At 34.5% G+C, this 15164-nt stretch overlaps 1 protein-coding gene and 1 long non-coding RNA gene across 3 annotated transcripts; both read left to right on the top strand.

Moving 5' to 3' along the window:
• Positions 1 to 3717: 3717 nt before the first annotated feature.
• On the top strand, positions 3718 to 11273 carry LOC113769890. Of its 2 annotated transcripts, XR_003468344.1 has the most exons (6): positions 3718 to 3955; positions 6560 to 6649; positions 7830 to 7922; positions 8528 to 8550; positions 8648 to 8696; positions 11200 to 11273. It is a non-coding gene; the product is annotated as an uncharacterized LOC113769890 (long non-coding RNA). The 2 variants fall into 2 exon arrangements; XR_003468343.1 differs by lacking the exons at positions 3718 to 3955; positions 6560 to 6649 and having other exon boundaries at positions 7593 to 7922.
• On the top strand, positions 11274 to 14523 carry LOC113769889 (putative protein FAR1-RELATED SEQUENCE 10). The gene is made up of 3 exons (XM_027314207.1): positions 11274 to 12318; positions 12398 to 12841; positions 13533 to 14523. Exons 1-3 carry the CDS (start codon positions 11293 to 11295, stop codon positions 14136 to 14138), a joined length of 2076 nt encoding a protein of 691 aa, XP_027170008.1. The 5' UTR covers positions 11274 to 11292; the 3' UTR covers positions 14139 to 14523.
• Positions 14524 to 15164: the final 641 nt, after the last annotated feature.

The following is a 15164-nucleotide window of genomic DNA, read 5'->3' as shown; positions in this document are numbered from 1 at the left end:
CCTATCATGTTAATAGGTGTGGGATATTTATAGGTATGGTTGATATATCAACAAAAGCATGTGAAAATTGCACCATAACTAGTCAAGATAATGAACTCATTTAATCGGTTATTTTGTTTGCATGAGTAGATAGGAATTGCATAATCCTAGGCACATTTTCTTGTCAATTTTACTACTTTTATTACATGATAGTAGGATAAATTTACTTGTTTTATTTGTGGAGTTTAAATAATAGAAGAGTCCAAATACCACCGGTAGTTAACAATCTTTCCTATGGAATCGACACCTAATATTCCCTATAACGATCTGCATATTTGCAAAAAACGGGATATTTAGATTTTAAAAATTTGATGTGAAGTAAAAGTCTCGTCACCAAAAATGAAAACCAAAGAGACATCTCTCTAATTAACTTTTAACACCATCAATTCTTTCAAATTCGGCTAACTAAATTAACTATATAAAATATTTAACAAGCTTGTCCCCGCGAATGGACCAATCATTAATCAAAATTTCAAACTTATAACCAAATGGATCCACATAATCAATATAGTTTTCTTTTTTCCTTTTCTCCCTTTCTTTCTTTTTTTTCCTATGAATTCCGATGCACTTGAGCTTTTTCAAATTTTGACAAGAGGAATGTACTTAATGCTTAACTATTCAAACCTTTTGATGCAAACTCCAATATCTCTTAAATAAAGGAGCCAGTTACTCAACTTTTACCTCTCAAGAATCATATACTCATAATTACCGTCACTGTTTGACACGAAAGTCAACTTGTATCCAATGAAGACCCCCGATTACTGGACAACAACAACTAGCAGGGTATAGTCAAATTGATAAACTGAGCATATAAGTACAAAAAAAAAACACACACACACACAAGGCTAATTTAGATCCCATTAATACTGAGAACTAAGATTAATAATCAGTCCAAATTCACAAGAAAAATGCTTCCATCTCAAAATCACTTTTGTTTTTCTCAAAGCACAAATGCACATCATTTGATATGAAAGGCATAGTTAACATCAAGTTCAGATTGAGAAGAAGAAAATAGAAACAACCATTTTGGTGTTTTGGGGAGAGGGGGGAGGGGAGGGAGGGGGGTTGTAGACTGATAATAGAACATGCGGGATTTGAACTTGAAGGAGAGCAAGAAAAGATTAGGATGAGAAAACTGAAAAGTGATAGGCGCAAGAAGAATGGAGATGAAGGTATCACTTGTGGCTGCAGGAAGGAGAGAACCTGGAGGTAGGAGGGCGAGGGAGGGAATGGTCTATTTTTTTATCAATAAAACTATTGGGTCCTTTTCAAAATATTAAAAATCGATAAAACAGGCATTTGTAAGTATGAGGTCACACATGTTTGTAACGTTAGAGTAATTCAAAAAAAAAATTCCACTTTTCTTCTTTGACACACTACCCACCACCATCACTCATCACCCTCCACTACCACTGTCACTACCATCCCTTGTCCACCACCGCCATTCTTCTCTCTCCTTCTCTCTCTTTCCTCTCTCTTCTTCTCCTTTCTCCCTTCTCTTCGCTCTTTTTCTCTTCCTTATCTCCTTCCATCCTCCTCTCCTCCCCTCACCCACTACCCCCTTCCCTCCCTTCCTTTGCCCCCAAGACCCACCTTCTCTTCCATTGGCCGCGACATTGCTAGTCGCAACCAGAAATGGAGTTTAGGGGGGTAGGGGAAGAGAGGGGAAGAAGGATGAATGAGAAGGAAAAAGTAGGAAGATGAAGGGGAAGAGAAGGGCTGGTGGCAGTAGGTGGTGTAAATATTTTCAAAAATACCCTAAAAGAGTTATGAATTCTAAGAATATCCCAAAATGCAATACAAAATTCCCCTAAAAATACACTTTAAAACACTCAAAAGTATTTATAGTAAAGTTATATATGTTTATATATATATAAATATAGTTACAGTAAAATTTTTGAAAATACCCCAAAAATAGCTAATCCAAGTAAAGCCTAAGCAACCAACTCCCTCTAGAGGAGTTGGCCACCACATTAATTGTGGGGTATGAGGTCAAGGGTTCAAATCTTACCTGATGGTGGTTCAGTCCCCGTCAGGTTCCCCCGACCACCCCATCTCAATATTGACACATTTTTTTTTAGATTCCAACTTTTTAGAGATAGAAGTAAGGATTAAATCCAGATAATATGCTAGTGGATGAATTTATATATGTATTATTTCAATTCAAAATATACCCTTGTTGAATGTGAGTGAGATTTAGAAAAGTTATTTTTTAAATAGTAAAATTGAAAAATACGTGTTATTACCTTTAAAATGACTTTTATATTAGAAAATCCAAAAGTGAAAGCATGCTATTAACACTAAGGTGGATGAGTACCATATCTAAAACGATTAAACATCATGACAATTCTATTATGATTCTTATTTATCTAAACATCATGATGCTATCATAATTATTATTCATCTAAATCTAAATCTAAGTCCAAACTTTATGATTCAATTGTAATTTTTAAAATAAGAGAAGGTCTAAGTGAAATTATGGAAAACCTCAGGGGGAGGGATGTTTCTAAAATTATACCTTCTCAAAATTTAGGGTTATTATCACTTTACCCCCTTAACGTTCGGTGCCACTATCAATTTCCCCCTTAACATTATCTTTTAGTCACTTTACCCCCAAGACTAGCGGTCAAATTTAACGGAGTTTATTAATTAAAGTAAAAAGACAAGTTTAGCCCTTAAAGTTACTATCACTTTACCCCCATAAACTATAATCTCATTATCAATTTATCTCATCGAGTTATTTTTTAGCCAATTTATTCCACCATTAAACCAATTTAGCAAATTGAAAAACTTTAGAAAAAAGTACCCTCCTTTTTATATAATAAAAATAATTAAAAAATTTAGAGTGACTCTTCTCCTCTTTAGTATAAAAAAAAATCAAAGTATTAATCTCTTTCTTTTTTGCAATCTTATTAATATTTAAAAAAATAAAAAGATTGGGAGGGGAAGGGAGAGGGGGGAGAGAAAGATAGAGAGAGAGAGCTCAATTCTTTTTTTAAAAAAACAAATAAGAAAGAATTAAATACTTTTATTATTTAAAATTATTTTTTTTATTGTTTACTACTAGATTTCAATTCTAACCCCAATAACCATAAATTAATACAATAATGTTAGACTTTTTTATTTTTATTTTTTGCAAAATCTAATTTTCTATCTCCTACTTTCCTATCTCTTTTTCTTTTCCTAATATTAATAAGTGTGAAAAAAGAAATTTGAGAAAACTCTTTTATTTTTATATATTTGGATCTCTTAAAGTGAAAAAAAAAGAAGAATAATCATTCCAACTTTTTTATTTTTAATTATATATATAAGGGTAAATATATTTAAATTTTTTTTATCATACTAGTTAGATTAATGATGAAGTAAAATGTTTAGAAAATAATATTAGAAATTAAAGTGATTATATCACTATAATTTAAAGGAATAAAGTAGTAATAACAATGTAATAATGCTATAGAATAAAAGAGTATTTTTGTACAAAATTTCTTAACGTGTTGAGTTGAATTATTTATAGAGGTAAAGTGACTAAAAAATAACGTTAGGGGGTAAACTGCTAGTAGCGATATAGTTGAAGGGAGTAAAGTGATAATAACTCCAAAATTTAATTTAATTCAAGAACTTACTTTTAAGCCGCACCGTCTCTCTGCCTCCGTCCTTACTCCTACCAAAACTCCGGCCATCCGCTGCTGCCGACCGTTGCTTCTGCACTTCATTCTACTTAGAAACAATCTTTGCTCTTTCAACATTTTTACGCCCTTGTCGGAACAGTTGAATACATCCCACCTGCAACTAGTTTGATTACAATAAAAGCTAAAATTCAGGCTACTCTCAGGCCAAGTGAATCAAGAAATTGATCTTAATCCTGAGGGTGGTCCGTGATTTTCTCCTTTTTTTCTGCAAAAATCAAATTTGTTAGGTAAAATTTCATACTCTACATTACTTCTAAAATTTTAAATTCAATAAAAATTTTGGTTCTTGGTTTTTTTTTTCTGTTCTTTAGCATGTATGTTGATTGGATTAGCTTTTGCCTCTTAATTATGTGCTCTTCAGCTAATGAATAAGTTGTGCTCCTCAAGCCCCCCACCCCTTCTTTTAAGGATTTGGTTGTGGAAGTGGAACTCTTTTTTTTTTTTTTTGGGTTCAGTGATTGGTTGTCTTTGGGTTCTCTTCGAATCTTTTTTTCCTTGTATTTTAGCATCTGCATAATTTGTGTAGGGTAATTTGGCTTATTTGATTATAGAATTAAAACCCCATTTGTAAAATTTGTTTACCTGGTCAAGCTTTCCTCTCAACTCACGTGTATTATTATTATTATTTTTTCTCTTTCTCCGGTAATAAGAATCTAATGAAAAGTAGCTGGTTCATGTTACATCAATAACAGGCTTCAAAAAAGTGAGTTTGGTTGGAATAATTGATCATTTCTCTGATTATTCATCGATTATGTCATTTCTTTTGGTGATGCTTTCTTATGCAGTTATTATGATAAATCTCCATCTAATGATTCACGATATGTTATTTGTGTTAACTTTTCATCAGGTTGAGTTTTGGGCCATAGTAACTACTTTGTTCACACATGTCTATGCTTTGTATATTGTGCAGTGTCGATATAGCCATGGATTAGCGTCACTTGAATTGGATTACTGGTTGTTGGATTTTTGCTTGACAAATTAGATTTTTTTTTAACATTTACCGTTTTAAGATTTCAGGCCCGTCCTTGATTTCTTTTCTGTCATAATTTGGATTAAGAGGTAAAGGATATAGCAGTTAGTTTCAGTTCTATGCTTCTGAGAGTTTGTGTGAACAAGTAATGCTCAGAGGGTAGAAAAGAAAGTGAGTGAAAAATTATAATGATGTGGCCTATACTTGGTAAAAAGTCAGCCAGTCTGCCCTGTTTTAATCGGCATGAGATAATCTGAATTTCTGTATGTTCGATAATTTGCTTCTAGGTGTGTTTATTTTACTGTACTTGTTTGTGCTCTTCTGACGATTTTTCTTCACCTTCTAACTTGTCATTTGTTCCCAACAAGCAAACTAAAGAATGCATTTTTCATGTTCAGAATGTAATGCAGTTTCTTGTGATATCTTTTAAATCCATCATGACTGATATAAGCATGCAAACTGCACTTCCTGGTATCCGCTGTAGAGACAGCATAATGATGAAATTTGAACTACTTTATGTTCTTATATGAATTCTTTACACCTATCTTGATGTTATGTGAGACATTTTTTATTTTGACCATTCCTTGTTTTTTCACCCTCCCTTTTGGATTTAGTCAGATATTGATTAGAATGGTGTTATTTAGTTGAATTACTTGAGGATGTTGGATGAATCAGAACTTAAACAGCAATGTTCTGCCTATAAAACCGCCACTCTGACATGCGTTCGTGTAAACGACATATTTGACTAGATGAAAAAAAAAATACTGAATGTATTCTTTTAAACCTAGAAAACAGGCATGGTTGTATACACACAGCAATCACTTGTCGAGAATATTGAGAGAATTGTAAGTATTTAAGATGGATGGGAATGACTAAGTGTGGCATTCTGCTGTTAGTGTACTGGTCAAATAATGGAGCTTAGTTAGCCATTGGGTTGTTCGGTGTCCACTTGTCGAGAATATTGAGAGAATTGTAAGTATTTAAGATGGATAGGAATGACTAAGAATGGCATTCTGCTGTTAGTGTACTGGTCAAATAATGGAGCTTAGTTAGCCATTCGGTTGTTCGGTGTCCCTATATTCTTAATGTCCAGCAAAAAATCTATATTCTGTGAAGGGTTTGCTGGAATTGCATATCTAAAAGGTGGGGGAAAAAATTGGAGAGACTTTCCATGTTTAGGAAAAAGCTGAAAAGAACACAGATTATTTGATTAGTTTGGAAGAATGAATTGTTCTTACAATCAGTGATAATTTGTTCTTTGTGGATTCTGTATTTTTGTCACATTTTTCTAGTTGAAAAAGGATATAGCACTTTCCTTTTAAACTGGATTTCTCCTGGCATGAGGTTACAGTAAATATGGTTGCAACAAGAACATGGATAGCTTCAGGTCTTATATACGTAGCTGAATCCTGGAATTTTACAACACAAGTATTACAACTATTTTTCCTTCTTTTTTTTTCCCACTTTTGATAAGGTTGGAGTAACATATGAAACTTGTATTCATTTTTGGAAATGTCATCAAGTAGCAAATGTTTTTTTTGCCGCTTGCCTAGGGAGTTTGTGTTGGAAATGTTTTTTCTTGCTGCTTCCCTTGGTAGTTTGTTTATGTTTTCTTATTTACTTAATTCCCGTACTCTCCATTGTTTCTTTTTGTCTCCTTGGTCACCTATGTAGATACCTAATGGGTATTGAAACATGAAAAGTAACTTTTGTTTTCAAACCTTCTTATTCTAGATGGTGTTTGGTAATCATTTACTTTTTTCTCTCACAAGTCTGTCTACCTTGTTTACTGAGTGGTAACCAATCTCCAATCTTTCAAATTTGTTTGCTAGCTAATGTCAGATACTATTTGTCTTGGCAGTTGGCACAGAGTTAAGGAACTCTCAAAGTTATAAAGCTGGGGCTAACTAGCCCTATGGGAGATCCATTTGAAATGGAAAAATCATATAAGGTGTGCTACTCTAGGCTTCCTTTCTTACATCAGCCAACTGCCTTCACTTCTTACATCAAGAACTAACCATAAAAAGTTCAATTTGCAATGGTAGACTTTTGTTAAGAGTTCGAACATGAGAAAAGTGTTTTTTTTTACCAGATATTCTTGGCAAAAAAGGTGATTTATCATTAATAGAAACAAAAGCCAACTAACAAATGATTCCAAAACAAATGTTGGAGCAAAAACAGGAAAAAACATGTTGAGTAATTGTTAGTGTTTTTCATGCTTGTATGCTTTTTGAAAGTAAAAGCACCATGTTATGTATCTGCAGTGTGTTTTTATTTTTTTCCTTGTTTTTTCTATGATAAGCAGATAACTTTAGGTAGGGTAATGGGTAAAAATGGTTTTTTATATTATAAAGCCGCAACATAATAATCTGGTTAATAGAGTCTTAAATTAATAGCAGAAATTCATATATAGTGGCACAATGGATGGCTTCAAGAAAGACTTCATATTGTTGTTTGATCATCATACGTGTTTTGAGGTGTAGAATATAAAGTGGGGAAAAGATGAGTGGGGAATTATAGTTCACGTGTATTTCTTGTGCAAGATTTCTTCAATCAGTCCTGTTATCCTTTTGCAGTGGAATGGATATTCCTCATAGAGATTTCTTTTATGGTTGCATCTGTGGCAATGCATTAGAGCTTTCAATATAAGATATTCCTGCTCTAGTTGGATTCATAGATTTAGTTTCACAACTTCCCAATTTTGCAATTTCTCATTCAAATATTTGCTGTGCCCTAAGCTCCTAGCCCCATACTGACCTGACTTCAGAGTTCAAGTGTAATTTTTTTTTCTTTTTAGGTTTTCCTTCAGTTTGTTGATTTTTTTTTGGTGATTATAGTTATTTAGCTTTGTGTATTCTTGGATTTGCATGTGCTTATTAGTTTGAAATGTGGTTTTGTAAGTCAGGGATAATGCTACAGTTTTGATAAGGGCAACCTCTCATTTATTTGCTCAATTCCCCAAGAAACAAAAGGTTGAAATTGAAAAACAGTTATGCTGCCTATGCACACAAATTTTGATGCTTCTGTGTTAATTAAGGCAGGTCTTTTTTGGCTATAATGTTGTCTGATTGTTATGCATGAAGAAGAGAAAGATGAGTGGGGACTGGGGAATTATAGTTAAATTGATGCAGGTGTACAAGTCCCTTTCTTCAATCAGTTATCTCTTCCCCTTGCTGTGGAATGGCTATGCCTCAATTGTTCTTTCATACAGATTTCTTGTACGAGTAAGTTTGTTGCCATGCCTTAGAATTTTTCATATAAAAGATTTCTGATTTAGTTTATTCTCACAGATTTAGTTCCTAGTTCTGTAGGTGTTTTCGATTCAACTGTTTCTTCCGTTTCATCTGCTTAATTAGGGCCCTTATTTTAGGAGTTTTTTTCCGCTTTTCAACTAGGTACTAATTATGTTTTGCTTTAACTTCATACATGGTCTTAGTGAGTTTGAACAATTATTGTTACTATTATGCCCTCACCGATGCCTATTTAACAGTTCTTAATTTTCTGTTTGCTAGTTATTTCTCCTTTTTCTTCTTTTCTTTTTTATTTGATTGTCGAGTTCAATGAAGCAGTAGTTCTGTCAGCACTTTAATGCCTTTCCAACCCTTAAGATGCCACCATGTATTTTTTTTTCTCTTATCGTATTTTTCTGGTCATTTCGTCCATTTTGCATCTCTTATTGATTCTTTTGATTTTGCAATATTTATGTTTTTTCTTTTTTTATTTCATGCATTCAGTTGTATTATAATTTTGAGCATTAAATTTCATTTCTATCAATTTTGTTTAGAGATTAAATTTTAGTAACTTTATTCTTTTTGTGTTTGTTGTGCAGATCATTGGGCCTCCTATCACAAGGTATGGTTGAAGTGTTTGTGGCTTTTGCCTTGAGATTAAGTCTCTTTACGTGTATGCGCAAGTTTTATATGTATCCCTTTTTTGCTATGTACACTAGGTTGCTATTTGGTTGTACAAGTTCCTTGAGATGACATCATGCAATTGAGGTATTTAGTTTTTTCTTTATTTTCGTTTACGTAGAAGTTGACATTGTACAATTATTGAATCAAATTCCCTGCAATTCTATGCCAGCTTGAAAGTTTCTTGCCTTTTCTTTAGAACAATGCGTAATTGTATCTTCTTTGTTGTGTTTGTTTCCCATTTATGCCTTTACACTTACCATTAATTTGTGATCCTTATTAGTGTGCTTCTTTATTGTTTCTTGACAACGTTCTACTTCTAATTGTGAGATTTAGGATGTCTGATAAATGTTATGAAATGGCTGCTCAAAACAATTTAGGCAACGAAAGTCGAGGGAGAGCTATACTATGTTACTAGCAGAAGAGAGAGAATTTCTTCCCGCAAAACATAGAGAAGCTTATCTGATGAGAAAAGCTCTCTATTCCCCCACCTCCTTTCCCCATAGTGAGGGGAAATGCTGGAGGAACAAGGGAGGGCAGGAGGGGAATGGGGAGGTTAGGGGGAAGCAGGTGGCGGGGGAGGATGGAAGTGGGTCGGTGAGGGGGAAGGGAGGGGTAAAGGATGTACCCGTATGTGTACAATTTACCATCCTAACCGATGCACCAATTTGTTGCCTCCCCCACCCTACCCCCCCCCCCCCTTTTAATTAATTATTCAATTTAATGTGACTTTTGTTGAGTTTATCATCTTAAATGCATATCAGGTACCCTTTAGATAAATAGTCCATTCTAGTTATATTCCCTTTTATCTTTATTTTCATGTGTGTGAAAAGGGAAGGATAACTGTAGAGAAAATTAATGCTTTTCCATTTTGGAATTGGTCAAAAATTTTTGGTAGAAAAATTTTATTGATATTGCAAGAAATAATTGCTTAAAAGCAAATTTTCAAGGTCAATTGGACAAGATAAGTTGGTTGGTCAAGGACAATAGTAAGGTTTATCCATTCAATTATGATATTTCCCTCTCCTATTGAAGAAATATTATGGGTGTGTTTGGATATGTGGTTCTTTGGAAAAGATTGTTTGTATTATTTGGCACATATGTTTTTAATCTTTATTTCAGTTAAATTTTTATCTCACATAGATCATATCATGAAAGCGCTATAGTATCATTATGGAGAACAAATTTCAAAAATCTTAATTTAAAGGAACCCTATACCAAATTTATCAAAGCTATATCAGTAACTGTAAATTGTATGCAATAGTCCCATTTTGATCCTTATTTGTTTCAGTTTTTGTCAATGTAGTCCTTAGCTTATCTATACTTGACGAATTAAGTCATTTCAATGATTTCATGTGGGCTCAAGAGTACATAATAGTAAGGTTTGAATAGGTAATGAGCTTAATTGGCCTATTTGAAACATTACAGGATTTAAAGAAGACACTGTATTAGGTAAGAGACTAAAATAAACTATATTTTTCAACTATATTTTCTTATTTTTTATACAATAACAAATGGCAACACCTATCCTACTCTAACTGGGGAGTGAGGGTGGACCCAATTGGTTATAAAAGGGGCTAGAGGGAAGGCATCGATCTAGATCAAGGGTAGTGCTATTTCACACCATTTAGATTGTTTTCTTTTTCCTTTTTTTTTTTTTAAATGCAGTATGCGATGCTTTGAGCATTTAACCTACAGCCCAGGAATTCTAAATTTAACTTGTTGACCAATTTTACGTGAAAGCTCAATTTTGCTTACGAGCTTGCAAGCCAAATACAAAGGTGTTCTAGTAGCTTTACTTAAACTATATTGGAAGTCAAGCGACCACTTGGCATGGTCAAGCATTCTCAGTGAGCAGCTCTTTCTTTTGCAGCCGTCCTTAGCTTATTTATCCATTGTCTGCTGCTGATTGGGTTAAAGGTCTAAAGGCCCAAAATGGGCTTACAAGTTCTATTGCCAAAACTTGGAGAACCCAAAGCCGAAAGGTGAAACATAAAGCAATTAGAAGATTTGAAAACTAGATCAACTAACCAAAGGAGGGTTGCTCAGAGGATTTACGCTAATGATCGTCATCATTATCTTCAGATAATTTCCATCTTCTACGCATCCCTGTTATGCTTAATCCACCTTAATATATTTCAGTGCACAGTTCTTTTTCTCTTCAGTATTTCTGAATATTTATTATTTTTGGGTTCAGTTAATTATCTGTTAATCTTGGGAATATCTTTTTTTGGTAATTAGAGCTATATAAAATAGGTTCGATGGGTCTATTGACACGACATTACAGTTGTCATTTTAGAAGGAATGATATAAAGAAAACTGGAGTGGTAATTAAGTGCTTTTTCTTTGAATTATTGCCGTTGTACCGTAATTGAAATGTTTATGTTTGCAATTCTTTTTTGTTTTTTTTTTTATAAATATTTTATAGTTGTTTGAAACAACTTTGGCTTTGTTACATGCTGAACTCTCTGCAATTTTGTGTAGTCGATTGAAATAATTTTGGCTTTCTTACATGTTGAGCTCTCTGCAAATGAGCAACTGGCGGTTTAACTTCCATGCTAAAGTAATTTTACTTGTGGTATTGTGCTAGGAATCAAGAAATTTGACTTCTCAAGATTCGGGGGTTTAAGGGCTCAAGTGGCAGACTTGGGACTTCAGATATTATAGAGATTTCTCTCTAACTATGGCCGTGAAGACATTGAATAATATATGGATTCGACGGCAGCAATGCCCTTGTGGAGATTGGAAGTGCTATATTAAGTACGAAGGAGATGACCAACCGACAGTTGGATTGCATTCTATGAAGAATGAAACGACAATTTCTTCGTCAAATGAAGTTGTTTTCACTCCTTATGTTGGCCAGATATTTCGAAGTGATGATGAAGCTTTTGAATATTATAGCAACTTTGCTCGAAAGAATGGATTCTCAATTAGGAAAGCCCGTTCAACAGAAAGCCAAAATTTAGGGATTTATAGAAGGGATTTTGTTTGTTACCGGTCAGGATTTAATCAACCTAGGAAGAAAGCCAATGTGGAGCATCCAAGGGATCGAAAATCAGTACGATGTGGTTGTGATGCAAAAATGTACCTAACAAAGGAGGTTGTAAATGGCCAAGCTCAATGGTATGTCTCTCAGTTCAGTAATGTTCATAACCACGAGCTGTTGGAAGACGATCAAGTGCGCCTACTTCCTGCCTATAGAAAAATTCAAGAGGCAGATCAAGAGCGCATCCTTCTACTCTCTAAAGCTGGATTTCCCGTGAATCGAATATTAAAGGTGCTGGAGTTAGAAAAGGGTGTTCAACCAGGTCAATTGCCTTTTATCGAAAAAGATGTAAGGAATTTTGTCAGGACATGTAAAAAAACAGTTCAAGAAAATGATGCTATGCTGTCTGAGAAGAGGGAGAATGATCTCCAGGAGCTTCTTGAGGCTTGTAAAGCTATGGCACAGAAGAATGATGGATTTGTCTACAATTATAGTACCGAGGAAAATGGAAAAGTAGAAAACATTGCATGGGCTTATGGAGACTCTGTCCGTGCATTTTCAGTTTTTGGTGATGTTGTTACATTTGACACCACTTATCGTTCAATCACTTACAATCTGCTACTTGGGATTTGGTTTGGCATTAGCAATCATGGGAGAGCATTTTTTCTCGGCTGTGCTCTATTACAAGATGAAACATCGCAGTCATTCTCTTGGGCCTTACAGGTTTGTATTGAAACCTTGATCTTTCATATTCTGCTTCATACCCCGCACTTACTGTTACTGTTGTCTCTTAATTGCACAGGTATTTATTCAATTTATGAGAGGAGGGCAGCCTCAGACTATCCTTACTGATATAGATTCAGGACTCAGAGATTCTATAGCCATGGAGATGCCAAATACCAAGCACATTATATGTGAATGGCAGGTTCTCTCAAAATTATCTAGTTGGTTCTCTTTGTCACTTGGTTCACAATATGCAGAATTCAGACCTCGGTTTGATATGTTGTGTCATCTGGAAAATGTAGAGGACTTTGAGCATCAGTGGAATCACCTGGTTGGTCAGTTTGGACTTGGTTCAGACAAGCATATTGCGTTGCTCTTTTCTTACCGTACATCATGGCCATTTTGCTACACCCGAAATTTCTTTCTGGCTCGTAGCTTAACTTCTGAGTATTTGAAATCTGTGGAGTCATTCTTGAAGAATATATTGAGCATGCAAACATGCCTGCAGTCCTTCTTTGAGCAGGTTCATTTCCTAATGACTTTTCATTTTCAGCTTTCCCACTGTGTTTTTGTTTGTCCTGCAATATTTGCGATTCCCCCAGAGTTGGAGGATAATTTAGTTAGTATTTGAAAAGGTAGAAAGCTGCAATTAAGCAGTAAATGAGGCTGAAAATAGATAGATCTGCCATAACTCGAAATACAAAGCATTAAAACAAGAAAGAACATTTGTAACTCTAGTAAATACTCCTAGAAACCACTGGGCCTAAAACCAAATGCAAAGCTGTATCATACAACCCCTCAAGAAGGCTCCCAAGTGTCTATGGGAAAGCTCTCTCTCTCTCTCTCTCTCTCTCTCTCTCTCAAACTGATGCATACTTTGGCTAGAATTTGTATCTTACCTAAGAGTACAGTTCCTTGCCTCACTCTAATACTAATTCAAATCAGAAGAAGGATTTTTCAATTTATTCCAGCAGAAAGCAATACATTAAAAATAACTACTGTTAGAATCCTGGAAAAAACTAAATTATCAAAATACCCTTTTCTGCTACAAATTTAGCAAATTGTAAATCAGTTCCTACTACTCAGTATTGAGTTCTAGGTACCAAAGAGGCTTCTCATTACTGAAGGTTGTGCAAAATTATTGAGCGAACACTCTTGGAAACTTTATAATTCTAAATTTCTTTAAGCTTTTCATCAACTACTGAATTTTGCAGGTTGGTATTGCTGCCAGCTTTGGATATCAGAACCAGGATGAGATGCTGTATCTGCCCATGAAAACTGGCCTGCCACTTGAAGAACATGCAAGGAGTATTCTAACTCCTTATGCCTTTAATGTGGCACAGAATGAAATTATGCTATCTATGCAGTATTCTCTTACTGAAATGGCTAATGGTTCATATCTTGTGAGGCACTATAAGAAAATGGAAAGAGAATGCCTTGTTTTCTGGATGCCTGAAGACGAGCAAGTTCACTGCTCATGCAAGGAATTTGAACATTCTGGGATTTTGTGCAGACATTCCCTGCGTGTGCTCATCGTAAAGAACTACTTTCAGATTCCAGAAAAATATTTTCCAATACGATGGCAACTGCAGAGCTCCTTAGTTCCTTTGGATGATCAAATCATTGAAAGCCGCGGCAATGAGCTGTCTGAGGCCTTTCATTCCCTTACTTCAAGCCTGTTCTGTGAAGCATCAATCTCTAAGGAGCGTTACAATCATGTTCATAGAGTGCTAACAGAACTCCTTGAACATGTACAGAGTATGCCGGTTATGAGTGAAGTTGCATTGAATTTAGCACCTAATAATACCAGTGAACCTTAGGCTGACATAATCTGGTGGTTAGTGAAAAGTCAATTGGAAACTTGACTTTCTTTGGGGGGCCTGGCTACTGATTTAGATGTTGAACGCATCAATGTGGTTAGGAGCCTTTTTGTAGGAATGAAGAAAGTTCCTGATTTTTACTTTTGATCTCTGCAAATTAGCCCCTGCTTTAGATGCTAAAACTAGAGTTGGGGAGATAAGGTTGGGCTCTGTATCTGTAGCAGTTAAAAGCCCATTCTTCTGCACAAAATTTTCATGTACTTCTTTGCACTGTTCATGTAAGTGCATATAAACATGCCAATTCTTTTAATGCCATGTAATACTCCATTCTGAGATTAGAAATTTAAAAATCTCTTAACAACAGGTTCAAATGTTTTATTTTTCATATTATGATTTTTTATTCCTGTCAGCTTTAGTGTTTCCTTGGTTTGTTTTTAACTTTTGCTTATCATAGGTTTGAAGTTGACAATGTCAATCATCAGTAGGCGATTTATATGTATATATATGTATGTATGTATGTATACACAAGATGATGTTTCATCAACCACTATCTATTGTAAATAGGATTAATAATATCTTTTTTATTGTCAATTTGATCAAATAGGCAACAAGAAGACTGGTTCCAGATTAACAAAAATAACTATCCATTGCAGTGGAAGAGTTAGGTTTTTTTGTTGGGGAGGGGCGGGGGCAGGCTTTTTTTTATATATAGAATATTATAAGTGCAATGTGTAATTTTAAAATTATGGTTTCTATGCTTTTTTATTTTGAACATTTAAGTATCCAATCTTGATATCTGATTGCAACTTAAAGTAAAAAATTTAAAATCACATTTCTATATGAACAAGCTCCTTTGTATCACTATATTATTTTAACAAAACTATAAAAGAAAAAAAAAAACCTAATTGTATGATAACTTAAAGTATGAAATAGGCGTTTGGATAGTAAGTAAATCGTGTAAATTAGCGTTTGGATAGGTGCTCATTATTGAATTTAAGCAGATGACTTTGACTTTGAAAATTTTGA

This window comes from Coffea eugenioides, chromosome 5 (genome assembly GCF_003713205.1).
Source record: "Coffea eugenioides isolate CCC68of chromosome 5, Ceug_1.0, whole genome shotgun sequence".
NCBI classification, from domain to species: Eukaryota; Viridiplantae; Streptophyta; class Magnoliopsida; order Gentianales; family Rubiaceae; genus Coffea; species Coffea eugenioides.
The sequence above is the reverse complement of the archived record's forward strand: the minus strand, read 5'-3'. Positions and strand labels throughout refer to the sequence as shown.

Bases quoted from the DNA above. Each gene is read 5' to 3' on its own strand.
- LOC113769889 (XM_027314207.1), top strand. From the start codon at position 11,293: ATGGCCGTGAAGACATTGAATAATATATGGATTCGACGGCAGCAATGC. The intron at 12,319-12,397 runs GTTTGTATTGAA...TTAATTGCACAG, and splicing joins CATTCTCTTGGGCCTTACAG to GTATTTATTCAATTTATGAG. The intron at 12,842-13,532 runs GTTCATTTCCTA...TGAATTTTGCAG, and splicing joins TGCAGTCCTTCTTTGAGCAG to GTTGGTATTGCTGCCAGCTT.